General features: G+C 43.2%; 1 protein-coding gene and 1 non-coding gene across 5 annotated transcripts in view; both read right to left on the reverse strand.

The window, feature by feature from the left end:
• Nucleotides 1-692: 692 nt before the first annotated feature.
• The window catches only part of Uso1 (USO1 vesicle transport factor), a 65,356-nt gene continuing 53,393 nt past the window's right edge, over nucleotides 693-12,655 (reverse strand). For 3 of the 4 annotated variants that reach the window (XM_087584170.1, XM_087584169.1, XM_087584168.1), the window contains 7 exons: nucleotides 10,581-10,719; nucleotides 9,252-9,415; nucleotides 7,690-7,776; nucleotides 4,996-5,094; nucleotides 3,565-3,672; nucleotides 2,147-2,362; nucleotides 693-1,644 (listed from right to left, as the gene is read on the reverse strand). In XM_087584170.1, the coding sequence (XP_087440296.1) occupies nucleotides 1,564-1,644; nucleotides 2,147-2,362; nucleotides 3,565-3,672; nucleotides 4,996-5,094; nucleotides 7,690-7,776; nucleotides 9,252-9,415; nucleotides 10,581-10,719 (894 nt within the window). In that variant the 3' untranslated portion in view covers nucleotides 693-1,563. 4 annotated transcript variants of the gene reach the window in all.
• On the reverse strand, nucleotides 9,965-10,104 carry LOC148001247 (small nucleolar RNA SNORA57). Its single transcript, XR_015637755.1, has one exon. It is a non-coding gene; the product is annotated as a small nucleolar RNA SNORA57 (small nucleolar RNA).

The following is a 12,655-nucleotide window of genomic DNA, read 5'->3' on the forward strand; positions in this document are numbered from 1 at the left end:
CCTAAACCTCACTTTCAAAACCGCTTCCACTCTGGCATCTGCTCCGATCAGTTCCTTCACTCCCTCGGAATCCTGGCCGTGGGCTTCACTGGGAAGATTGCTCCAAAGTGTGGTAGTTTGAATAAGAATGGCCTCCACAGGCCAGTATTTGAATAAAGCCAGGGAGTGGCTTTGATAGGGTCAGAAAGATTAAGAGGAGATGTAGTCGGACCTAAGGAGTGTCTTTGAGGTTTCAAAAGCCTGTGTCAGAGCATGTGCATTCGTGTGTGTGTGTGTGTGTGTGTGTGTGTGTGTGTGTGTGTGTGTGTGTGTGTGTGTGTGGTCTCTGCTGATCAGGAGGTAGCCCCCATGCACTCCTACAGTGCCATGTGTGCATCCCTGCTCCCACCATGGAATGTCCTCAACCCCTGAAACTAACCAAGTTCTCAATTTAACCCTTTGTTTCTTTTTTTTTTTTTCCGGGGCTGGGGACCGAACCCAGGACCTTGCGCTTCCTAGGCAAGCGCTCTACCACTGAGCCAAATCCCCAACCCCAACCCTTTGTTTCTTAAGTAGCCTTGGCCACGAGTTCTCCTCAAGGCAACAGAACACTGACTATTGGAAACTCCTTAGTGCTTATTTCCAGTGGTCTTAGTTCTTATAATGAACTTAATACTTTGTTAAAACCTAAACAAAGGGACCGATGACAGAGATTAAGTGAACATAATATCTATTTTTATTATGAAAACATTAGACTTTGACACATTGCTTCATTTGCTTTTTAAAAATCTATTATCTGACTTACACCTATTCAGCAAAAATGCCAATAAATTACATAAATCATAGTTTGGGTTTTTGTAAAACTAAGAACATGTTTTGTGATAATCAAACAATTCTAATCCCAGCTGTATGAACTGCTGACTATAATCTGTTTCCTTCTTTAGCTTTAACAGAGAGAAAACCAGCCACGTTAATACACTGTTCCAGCTCCTCAGAGTGCTTTCACACTCCGGGACAGTCTTTCCGCTCAGTAGGCAGAGGTGGCCCTGCTGGACGGCAAGCACTCTGAACTGTCCCATCCTGCTCACCAGGGAGGCACAGTGGGGAAGGGGGTGATGACACACAGGACCCCTGATTCAAGGCTGCCCTGTCTTTAAGTACAGTCCTTTCTTTACAAGGATTAATCAGCCGAGAATGCAAACGCTGATTTAGAAATAGTGATTCCCGTTCAATACACATTAATCAAATGTTAGTACTGAAGGCCCAGACTCTGTCTGAAAGCAAGCGACCGACCAGTGAACCAGTAAGGAACTGCACTGCCACCACGTGCCTTCAAATGCTGTGTTTTTGGAACCTGGTGCCCTCTGCAAATTTTGGGAGAGTTCAGAAGAACATAAATAAAACTTCCACATGAAGTCAGAGTTTCCCACATGGGTGGCAATATTAAAAACATACATCAATAATTTTATTAGTGAATGCTTTCCACCTGGTTCTGTCTTTATTTTTTGTGGAGGCAAGCCAAAGCACTGTCTTAAGACTTCTTCAACACAATGACATAATCTCTATTGTTCCTAGGGTTTAAAGCTAGATATCCTGGTCCCTGTCACCATCGTCAAGTTCATCATCATCATCTTCTTGGTCTCCAGATTCATCTTCTTCTTCAACCTAAGGGGAAATACAGATTTGTTCATATACACACAGAATAATACACATGATAATCATACACAGGTAAAACGCATGCTAATAAATATTACCAGCCAGCTGTCCCTATAGTAGAATCAGATTTCCTTGACTTCATAATGCTCAGGGCTCCCTGTCACTTTTTGCATGACTGGGTTATGCTAATCAACTAACTTCAATGGTAAATGGTCACACCTTTCTACCCACTGGATGCACTGGGGTAAAACCATGGCCACCCAGCTCAGCCTTGACTGTGACTGCTTATTACTAAGAGCAATGGAAACAGCTGTTTTCTATCTATGCTTGAGGTCTTCAAATATTGCAAAGAGATTTTAATTTATCTCAGATCAACTCTCTAAACAGTGAAAACTACAGATAATAATACCATGTTCACAACATGAACATAGGTACGACTGCCTCATGCAACATTAAACTTAGGAACATGCTTTACAGACAGAGATCATATATGGAAACGTCTCAGTCTTACTGGATGACCAAGATCCTTGAGTTTACTCTTCAGTGACAGGATTTTCTGATCTTGATCTGCCAACAGCACCAAAAGATCATCTTGTTCTTTCTTAGAATCCGTAACTTCCAAGTATAGCTTGTCTTTCTCCGTTTGTAGGATGGCGATGGTGCTGTTGGAGGAGTCCAGCTGCTTTTGAATGGCGGTCCTCTCCTCAGACAATGCTTTAATCTCATTCTACAAGAAAGGTGACAACAGCAGTCTAAATCAGTACTTACTTCCTAGAGCTCCTAACAGTTTCTGTTGATGACAAATCACTGCATGTCCTGGTTGAGGTGTGAAATATTTCCCTGGGTGGCAGATGTAGCCACTAGTCATAGTAGTCTTGAAGGCGATTCTGTTTCTGGTCTGGCTATGCAGTCATTTCTTGATTTGCCCACCTTGGCCACCACACACAGCTGTGAGCTGCTTCTGACAAACACCATGTCTTCCCAGCACTAGGGACTATGTCACCCGGACTGTAATCCAAAACAACCCTCTGCTCCTCAGAGTCCTCCGTCAGGCTCTTGCTTACAGAGCTGTGACGGTAACTAACATGTGACACTGTTGAGTCTGAGGTGCTTGGCGGGAACTGGGCACGTGAGGCGCATGCACACCCAGGAACACCAGCACTGTCAGCCTACTAGGAAAGAAAGCCACAGTGAAGAACAGAGAGAAGTGCAAAGCTTAGCTGCACTCAGCCCCCTGCCCCAACCCTGAAGATAACTCCGTGCACAAGAAGGAAGTGTCAGAACCCAACTCGAAACTCAAGGGGAAAACTCCATCTCATTCCGAGAAGTAAATGAACAGTTTCAAACAAAACTACAACAGACATCATTTAAACACAACCCAAAAAGCCTAACTACATATCATTTTCCTTTTCCAAACTTTTCTTCATGATTTACTTATGAATGTCACTCGATTCTTCATGGTACGTATTCTGACATGTTGTCACAATACTCTTCAGCCCTGTGGAAGTTTACATTCTATTTTGTCTTTTGTGATAGTATCATCATATGTCCTTGGCTGGCTGGAGACTCATGGTCTCACCTCTGCCTGCCTGGCTATATGTGGTTTTGTATTAGCCAAATTTGTTACCCTTAAATACTGATATTGGTAAGAATATGTGCTGGGCATGGTGCCACACACTTTTAATTGCAGCACCCTGGAGGCAGACGCAGGTGGGTTCCTGTGACTTTGAGGCCAGCCTGGTCTACAGGGTGAGCTCCAAGACAGCCAGGACAGTAAGAGAAACCCTGTCTTGGGAAAAACCCAACAAACCACCCTAGCTCCCAGCTTCCTTCATAAGGAGGAGCTGAAGACTCAGTGACACAAGGTCAAATGCTTTGGACTTGAGGTCACATCAGGTCTAATAAACAGCAGTTTTTACCAAAACCAACCTTTAACTCTTTGGTCTCCTGCAGCAGGGCGGACAGCCTTCCCTCTACATCCGTAGTTTTTGCGGCTGTCACAAGCTCACTCTCTCCTTCTACAGGAACTGACTTTGCCTGAAAACAGAAATTTGAAAAGTCTCTTGGAAGTTACAAATGACACAAACTTTATAAGTATGTGTACCTTCTTGCCATGCTAAAGTTTTATTTCAAATAAAAGAAAATAGGGGGTTGGGGATTTAGCTCAGTGGTAGAGCGCTTGCCTTGAAGCGCAAGGCCCTGGGTTTGGTCCTCAGCTCCGAAAAAAAGAAAGGAAAAAAAAAAAAAGAAAAAAAAATAAACTCATGTATTTATGTGAAAACGACAAAACGTGCTGACAGAAGAGCTGTCCCACCATAGAGTGGCATTAAACATCATCGGCACACAGGGAGGCAAGGCACAAGGCAGGCCAAAAGAGTAGACACCAATGGCAGGGACTCAACACTGCCTTCTAAGTTCCTGTGGTAAGGCCAACACTGTCACCTCAGGCTTTAAACCAGCCCAATGCCTTCACTTGGTGAATAAGTAGCTTAAGTGTTCTACGAATTGAAAGTTTTCAATCCCCACCCTTTCTCCATAAAACACCAGAGTAGGGACTGACACAGCACCTCCTCAGGTTGTGACAGTGTCCTTGGAGCAAGACAATGAGTGTAGTTTTGTGTGAGTATCAGATGAGGCTTAAGCTACTTCAAAGAAACTACTGATAGGAATATGAACATCAAAGGGAATTCAGAAAAGGATTCATAAAGAAAAGAGAAGTGTTATAAAGGATGTTTTAGTTTTGTGTGCACACGTGGAGAGAATGTATGATGACGTCACAGACAGAAATGGGAAGCAGGTTGGGGATTAGGGGAGACTCCCTGTTATAGAGCAGTGGAGACCGTCAGAACTGTGCTCTGTTATCTCAAGAGAGCACAGACAACTGACCGGCCAGTGGGCTGGTCTGTGTATCTGTGTTACCATGGGCTCTACCTCACAGTTATCACCCACTCAGCATGGTTACATGCACAACCTGAATCCCTTCTGTAGCTGAGATTCCTACATTAAGTACCACAGTGCAGTCTCCCTCCTCTCTGTGTTTACTGGAAAGTATAAGAGGAGAGAGAAATTTACAAATGAGTAAGGAAAAATGAAATTTTGAAAATTTCAGCCTACCTAGATTGCAAAATACAAGAAAGTATGTTATGGGGAAACCATGAGGGGTCTGCACCACCTTTTGTTAGTGACCATGCGGCGGACACCAGGGACAGAGATGAGGTATCTGAGGAGGGCTCTCCTGTGTGATGGTTGGATGCATGGATGTTGACAAGTTTACACAGTGGGGAAGCCATCAGCTTTGTAAAGGGAACGGTGGATGTAAAGAGAACAGTCAGCGTTGGAGAGGAAGACAGGGTGACTCACCAAGGTCTCTGCTCTCTGTTGCAGCTCACTGTTCTCTGTCTGGAGTCTAGTGATCTCCAGAGACTGTGAACATAACTGGGACTTTAATGCTGACAATTCCTAAAAACAACAGTAGAGTTGGGGTGGGAATAGCACGGTTTCATTAAGGAAATGTCCATTTACAAGGGAGAATCCTTTCTTGACACTATCTTTAAAACTCAGTCACATCCAAGTTGTAGAATTTATCAAGATGGAGAATGAATCACACATATCCACCCCTGTTGTCTCTTGAGAGCCTATATGTCCTCCCCCTCCCACAGAAAACATCCTAAAGGGATAGGATAACAGGGGAAGAAAGGAGTAGCCAGGCAAGGAGGCACGAGGACAAGAAAATAGAGAAAATGAGTCTGGAGAGCACACTGGTGACTGAAAACCCACTTGGGAGACCTGAGGGCTGACCACAGAGAGAGCAAAGCTGACACCTGAGTTACAAGGAAGCTGTGGCTTTCTGGTGCCATTAGCTATGTTTACATGTAATGGGGGTTAAGCTTAAGGGCTGGTCCAAAGTCTTATTTATGAGAGAGCCATCAGATCCATGCCAAATCTCACATTTCACTACTCCTGGCTCAAGCCTACAAGCTTGGTGTTTGCAACTTGAAGCAGGACAGCTCAAGGTCAAGGGCTATAGAGCATGGCTGCAGCAGTGCTCCCGGGAGGACAAGGAAGAGGCCACTAGTTTTACATCGCTGCACATTCTGATGCTTATCCCCATTTCCCACCAAATACAGTGACAGAAAAGCAATTAAAACATAACTCTCCCCAGTGATGCTCCTTACCCCTCAGGCAATGCCTGGGGATATGACTGGTGGTAAGGGACACAATGATTCAAACATCTGTTGTGTACATATATGTCTTTTCTCTCATTACTTCCTACTGCCAATTATCAACACAAGTATGCGGAGAGTGACAGTGTGGATCATCTTTGCTCTTGTCTATTTTCAGTGTGTGTGTGTGTGTGTGTGTGTTTGTGATGTATATATGCGTGGGTGGGTGGTAACACTGTCTTGGGGCCTGTGTGGAGGCCAGTCATTGCCACTGGTCATCCTCCTCTTGCTCTCCACTTTACTTCTGAGACAGCCCCTCACTGATCCTGGAGCTCACTGTTTTAGCTAGACTGGCTGGAGAGCCATCCCCAGGATCCAGCTGCCAGGCATGTAACAACATGGCTGCCTTTCTCTTACGTGGGTGCTGGGGATTCAAGTTCAAGCTCTCATGCTTGTGTAAGCAAGCATTTTTACCTACTGAGTCATCTCCCCTGTTCCTACACAGTGTGGGAAAACTCTGCTAATTAAGGTCAAAGTCTACCCTGACTGGTTAGCCTCTGAGCTTGGCACAATATGAAAGACTCCTTTCATTAGCGGGGCTTTTCCTTCTCTGACCTTGTCTGGGGAATTCTAAGCCCCCACATATGCTATTCCTATCTTAGGAATACACATAGCCTCAATTAGATTACAGGATCATCTTCCTTTCTCTGATAACAACCTGTTCAGCCAGCACCTGAGATTCCTGAGATGCTTCCCCATGCTAACGAGGCATTTCAGGTACTCTGAACCCCCAGCCAATGACCTCTGCCCATCCTGGATGTTCCTACTATCCATCCCCCAAAACTTTATTACCCTTGAATCACCCAAAGCAAGGCTTATCCGGCTCCTGATAGTTGTTCCCGGTGTGTCATTCACCAGAGGTACTCCTAGGCTTCCAAACACACGTCCCTTGTTGGTTCTGCTCCCACTGCCCTTGTGGACCGTCTGGCCAATGACCCATGAGAGTGGGTAGACCCACACAGCATTTTGCAGTATGTAATATAATACATAAACTCCTATGTTGCTAGGTAATGCCGTCATTTAAAAAAAACTTTTATATTGCCAGGCACAGTGGTTTATACCTTTAATGCCAGCACTTGGGAGGCAAAGGCAAGAGGATCTCTTAAGTTCTGAGGCCAGTTTGGGCTTCATAATAAGCTATAGAACAGCCAGGGCTACATAACTCAAAACAGGAACAAAACCAAAACCTCCTACCTACACACAAAACCCTGGAGCGTGTAATGTAAGAATAAAGAAATGTCTGTAGATTTAAGATGCAAGGACACTGGTGACACAGGCACAGTGTGGGCATGCCTCAGACAGCTGTGTCTGTGAGGGAGGCTGCTCACTGCAGGGGACTCTAGCTCAAACAGCAGCGCAGCCTATGTCTTTTCTAATAAACGTACACACCTTTATAACACAGAAGAAGGAAGGATGATGGAGAAGTGAGAGAAAGAAGGAAGCTTGGAAACAAGAAGCTGGGCTATGAGATGGCGCAGTGGGAGACTACCTGAATTCACTCTTAGGATGCACACAGTAGAGGGAGAGGCCCAACCCCTGCAGCTGCACTCTGACTTCCAGATGTGGTCTTTACAACACAGCTGTGCGCACACACACACACATTTATAGCATGAGATAAATACACGAATAAATGTAAAAACACTAAAACAAACCAATGAAAGACAAAACATTGCTACCAAGTAAAAGCTTCTAGATTTTTCAAAGCTTGTCTTAAATACCAAATCTTATTGTTCCTGACAGTGGCATTCTACAGCAATACAATGGCAGGGGGCTGTTACTCTATTGGAACAGAAACAAGACAAAGCAGAACTGGGCTCAAGCTGGACATTACCTGTTTTAACTCTGCAACTTGCTCGGCATCTCTGGGTGAACACGTTGCTGAAGCCTGTTCACTCATGCCAGACACTTGTGAAGATCTCTACAATTAGCACAGAAATAAACTGAAATTAAACCTGGAAGAAAGGGAGTCAAAGCAGAGGTTCACACTCACAGCCGGACCTTAGAAGCTCACCCAGGATTTCAAATAAAGACTTTAATTTTTATACGTGAGTCTATTTCAGCAGAGCGCTGACTGTCTACCGCTCTCCACAGCCTCAGAAGTTACACTTGTGCCAAGTGAGTAGCCATGAAATTTAAACATATATGAGTTTGTACCCTATGCTAAGTGAGAGACTGCTCGTGTAAAGGTGCCAGCCATCAGGCCTGCCCATGGGATATTGATTCCTGAGACTCACACAGTCAAAGGAGAAAATCAACTCCTAAAAACTGTCCTTTCGCCTACACTCTGTGGCTTGAGTGCTCATGTCTGCACAATATACACACACTAACTGCAAACAAAACAAAACAAAACAAAAACAAAAACGAAACCACAAATGTCTCTAAAACCACACCATCACTATTTTTAAAAGAAATAACCCCATATTTATTTAAAATAAATAAAAAATAAAAACCAGGGCTGGAGAGATGGTTCCTTGGTTAAGAGCACCGACTGCTCTCCCAGAGGTCCTGAGTTCAATTCCCAGCAACCACATGGTGGCTCACAACCATCTGTAATGGGATCCGATGCCCTCTTCTGGTGTGTCTGAAGACAGCATACTCACATAAAATAAATAAATCTTAAAAAATAAAATAAAATAAAATAAAAACCAAGCTGAGTGTGGTGGCTCAAGTCTTTAATTCCAGCAGAAGTGGCAGATCCAGCCTAGTCTACATAGTAAGTTCCAGGAAAACCAGGGCTACATAGAGAAACCCTATCTCAAGAGGAAAAACAAAACCAGCTGGTGCAGAGGACTTATTCTCAATCCCAGCATCCAGGAGGCAGAGGCAGGCGGAGCTCTGTGAGCTCGAGACTAGCAATGTCTACATGATGGGTTTAGAAGCATCATGCCAGGCATGAGGGCACATATCTGTGATCCCAGCACTCAGAAGGGAAAGGCAAGAGGATCAGGAATTCAAGATCACCGTGAGATTGTTGAGCCTGTCATAAAAACAAGAATAGGGCTGGCTATGGTGGTACATAACTTTCAATTCAGCTCTTAGAAACTTTGAGTTCAAGGCCAGGCTCATCTACATAATGAGTTCCAGACCAGCCAGAGCTACACTGTAAGACCCTGTCTTAAAACAAAACACCAAGGGGCTGGAGTAGTGGCTCAGTGGTTAAGAGCAATGACCGTTCTACTAGAGGTCCTGAGTTCAATTCCCAGCACCCACTTGGTGGCTCACAACCATCTGTAATGGGATCTGGTGCCTTCTGGTGTGTCTGAAGACAGCTACAGTGTACTCACAAACATAAAGTAAATAAATCTTAAAAAAAGAAAACAAATAAGGAAACCCAGAAGAACAAACAGGTATGATTGATCACTTGTTTACAGTTCTTTTTTAACCTTTACTTACCAAATTTTCAATCACAGTGTCCTTTTCAGCTAGCTGGCTCTGTAAGAGCACCTGATGACTTCTTAATTCTTCTATCTCTTCCCTCAGCCGACTGATTTCCTCTGGCTGAATGCCATTTACCTGAGCCCCGTCACTGTGAGAACCTTGATGGTGATTGTCTTTCCCTGTTAAACATAACATCATGGGGAAGGCTGGCTCAAGTCAAGCTTTTCAACACTGGAACTAGAAGACCACAGTACAAGACCACCTAAGACCACAGAGAATGTCTCCTTAACTGGGAAACTGGCAGGGCACTCCCCATTGTAGTGGGTGCCGATCGCTTCAAGGGTCCTGATTAAACGGTATGGTTTGGTGATTACGACTACAAATTACAGTAGCTTTAATTCCAATTCTGACTTATCCATTTAAAAAGCTCTCCAGAGGAACAGCTATCCACATGGGTTAACTAACCAAAAAATTATTGTCATAAAGAAAGATTTGTTTCTGAAAACATTAGTCACCCTCACAGAAATAAACTTCTTACTCTTGAGTACCTGGCATTATCATCACAAAGCTTGCAAGATGACGCTTGCTGCAACACGTGGACTGGTAGTGTGGCTTACTATACAGCACCACACACACACACACACACACACACACACACACACACACACACACACACACAGAGAGAGTCCAGGATTGGAAATTGGAGCCCCAGCATCCAGAATGGGAATCCTTTTCCCATGGAGCTGGTGGACCGGAGGCCACAGGTACCAAAGACATGCATGGTGCTAAGAGGGCTGGAGTCCTCTCCTTGTGCTTCATACACAGTGGGGAACAGGACTGCACAGCTGGTCTCCACCAAGAAAAGATGGGTTTACCAGGTCAGGCCCAGACCCAGCAGTACCCAAATGCCCAGGCACAACCACAGACAATTAAAGACATTGGAGAAAAACGCTTCTTCAAGAAGGGGGAATGTGAATTTTTACCTATCTACCTGGGACTAGAGTTTTACATATCTATTCTAAAAATTATTTCATTTATAGATGACATGAATGCTGTTACTTCAATTCTGAAATTGAAGCAATTGATATACTGTATCAGTCAATCTCAAATAGCCTATGGCATATATCATGTGGGGAACTTGTAATGAATCAAAACATAGTGTGTTACCAGGGTCGGCAATCACTGGATCAGCCAATCAAGCAGGAAAATGGAGACAGACTTTACATCGGAATGATCTGTTATTAGCTACTTGAGTTACAATCCATCCTGCATGCATTTGTCATAGTGATTACGGTTGAGAACAAGCAGGCCAGCTCCTGAGGACAGAGTGACTCAGACACTCACCGAGCTGAACTTTGAGGAGGTTGTACTGATCCTTGTGCTGCTGAATCTGAGAAGCCTGCTGGGTGACTGCTGTTTGCAGCTGCTCGTTCTGACATTTCAGTGTGGACACTTGCTGTTTTAGTTCCTCCAGTTGTAGGTCCTGTGAAACAAACACAAGTCAGATGTTCTCACTGCGCACACCAGGTACACAATAAAATACAGAGGCTTAAAAAGATCAGTATGTTAAAGCACTCAACATGCCCCAAATCAACAGTGAAGCAATAGGTCTTGGATATGTCCGCAGCTGATCATCATGTGGAGGCTTCAAGCAGGGCTGGGCTGTCGAGCACCATAGCCCACCTCACTCACTCTGGGGCCACGGACCCATTTAAGAAATATATACCAACTACTTACTAAACTTAGTACATGAAGATATCCATGTGCAGCTATACTATTTACTTGTTTTATGTGTGGGAGTATATGTGCATGGGCACAGGAGTGCAAGTCAGAGGAGAATTTGTTCTATCTTTTGAGCATGTCAGAAGACTCTGACACCTCTGTCCTTTATGGACATCTGCATTCATGTGCACATAACCACACAGACACATAACACATAATTATAAGTGATAAAGACAAACAAACAAACAAACAAACAAACAAACAAGCAAACAGAAATTGGCCCACAAGTAGGCTCTAGCATGTTCTCTAAACTTGCTAGAGCAAGTTCATATACAATCTTAGAGCATCTAGGTAGCTTACTAATTCTCCATACTACTGTACAGCTTTCATAATCATAACTTTAAAAACTATATTGATTTGTGTTTATATGTGTGTTCAAGCACACATGTGTGCCTGTGTGTGTGCACATGGAAGTCAAAGAGGGTGTCCTCCTCTGTCACATTCTGCCTATTCCTCTGAGACAGTCTTTCCCAGAACCTATGGCTCATGCTTCTTGGCGAGGCTGACAGCCCACAAGCCCTATCAAATCTGCTCTGCTCAGAGCTGGGGTTACAGGTGTACTGCGTGCCTGGTCTGTCACGTGGGTGCTGAGATCACAACTCATGAGTTGAATTTTCAGCCATAAGGTCATAATTCTTAATGCTCATTCGGTACCTGATCAAGTAGATATAATATAAATTACATTAAATGTTTTGAACATGAAAGTTAATTTCTACTTTTTTTTTTTTAAGTTTTTTATATTATTTATTTTATGTATACGAGTACACTGTCCGTGTCTTCAGACACACCAGAAGAGGGCATCAGATCCCATTACAGATGATTGTGAGCCACCATGTGGTTGCTGGGAATTGAACCCAGGACCCCTGGAAGAACAGTCAGTGCACTAACCGCTGAGCCATCTCTCCAGCCCAATTTCTACTTTTCTAAATGATAAATGTTCATTTAACAGTTTTTCTTGAATTTTGGAAAAGACTTTCAAACGTCATTCAAAGGATATAAACATTTTTATAGTTTTAGATGTTTAGATAGGATTTAAGTAGTGAGAATGTATAAAATTAACATTTTTTAAATAAGTCAATAATTAGATCAGAACAGTTTCCTCTTTCTAAATCAACTGTACTTATTAGAACCAAATGGAAGCTACACACTACATTGCAAAAATACTATACTCAAAGCTAAGAACGGCTGCACTTGGACCAATACATTGATTAAAAATCTATAACTGGGGCAGTTTAATGACTCAAATTTTGAACACAGATACTGATTTTTGTTTATTGATTTGTCTGAACATTGAAAAGCTGAGGACAAACTCCAAGAATTCTATTATCACTTGTACATTTTCTTTAAAAAAAAAAAAGATTTAATATTTATTATATATAAGTACACCATAGCTGTCTTCAGACACACCAGAAGAGGGCATTAGATCTCATTACAGATGGTTGTGAGCCACCATGTGTTTGCTGGGATTTGAACTCAGGACCTCTGGAAGAGCAGTCAGTGCTCTTAACCACTGAGCCATCATATCTGTTACATTTCCTTTATGACACTAGGATTTTAATAATATCAGTAATTTAATTTTTCAGATAATACTACATAATGCTTTACAAAATTCTATCATAGTATATACCATGATAAGA

The sequence above is a fragment of the Rattus norvegicus genome, chromosome 14, assembly GCF_021556685.1.
Source record: "Rattus norvegicus strain SHRSP/BbbUtx chromosome 14, alternate assembly SHRSP_T2T, whole genome shotgun sequence".
Classification (NCBI taxonomy): Eukaryota; Metazoa; Chordata; class Mammalia; order Rodentia; family Muridae; genus Rattus; species Rattus norvegicus.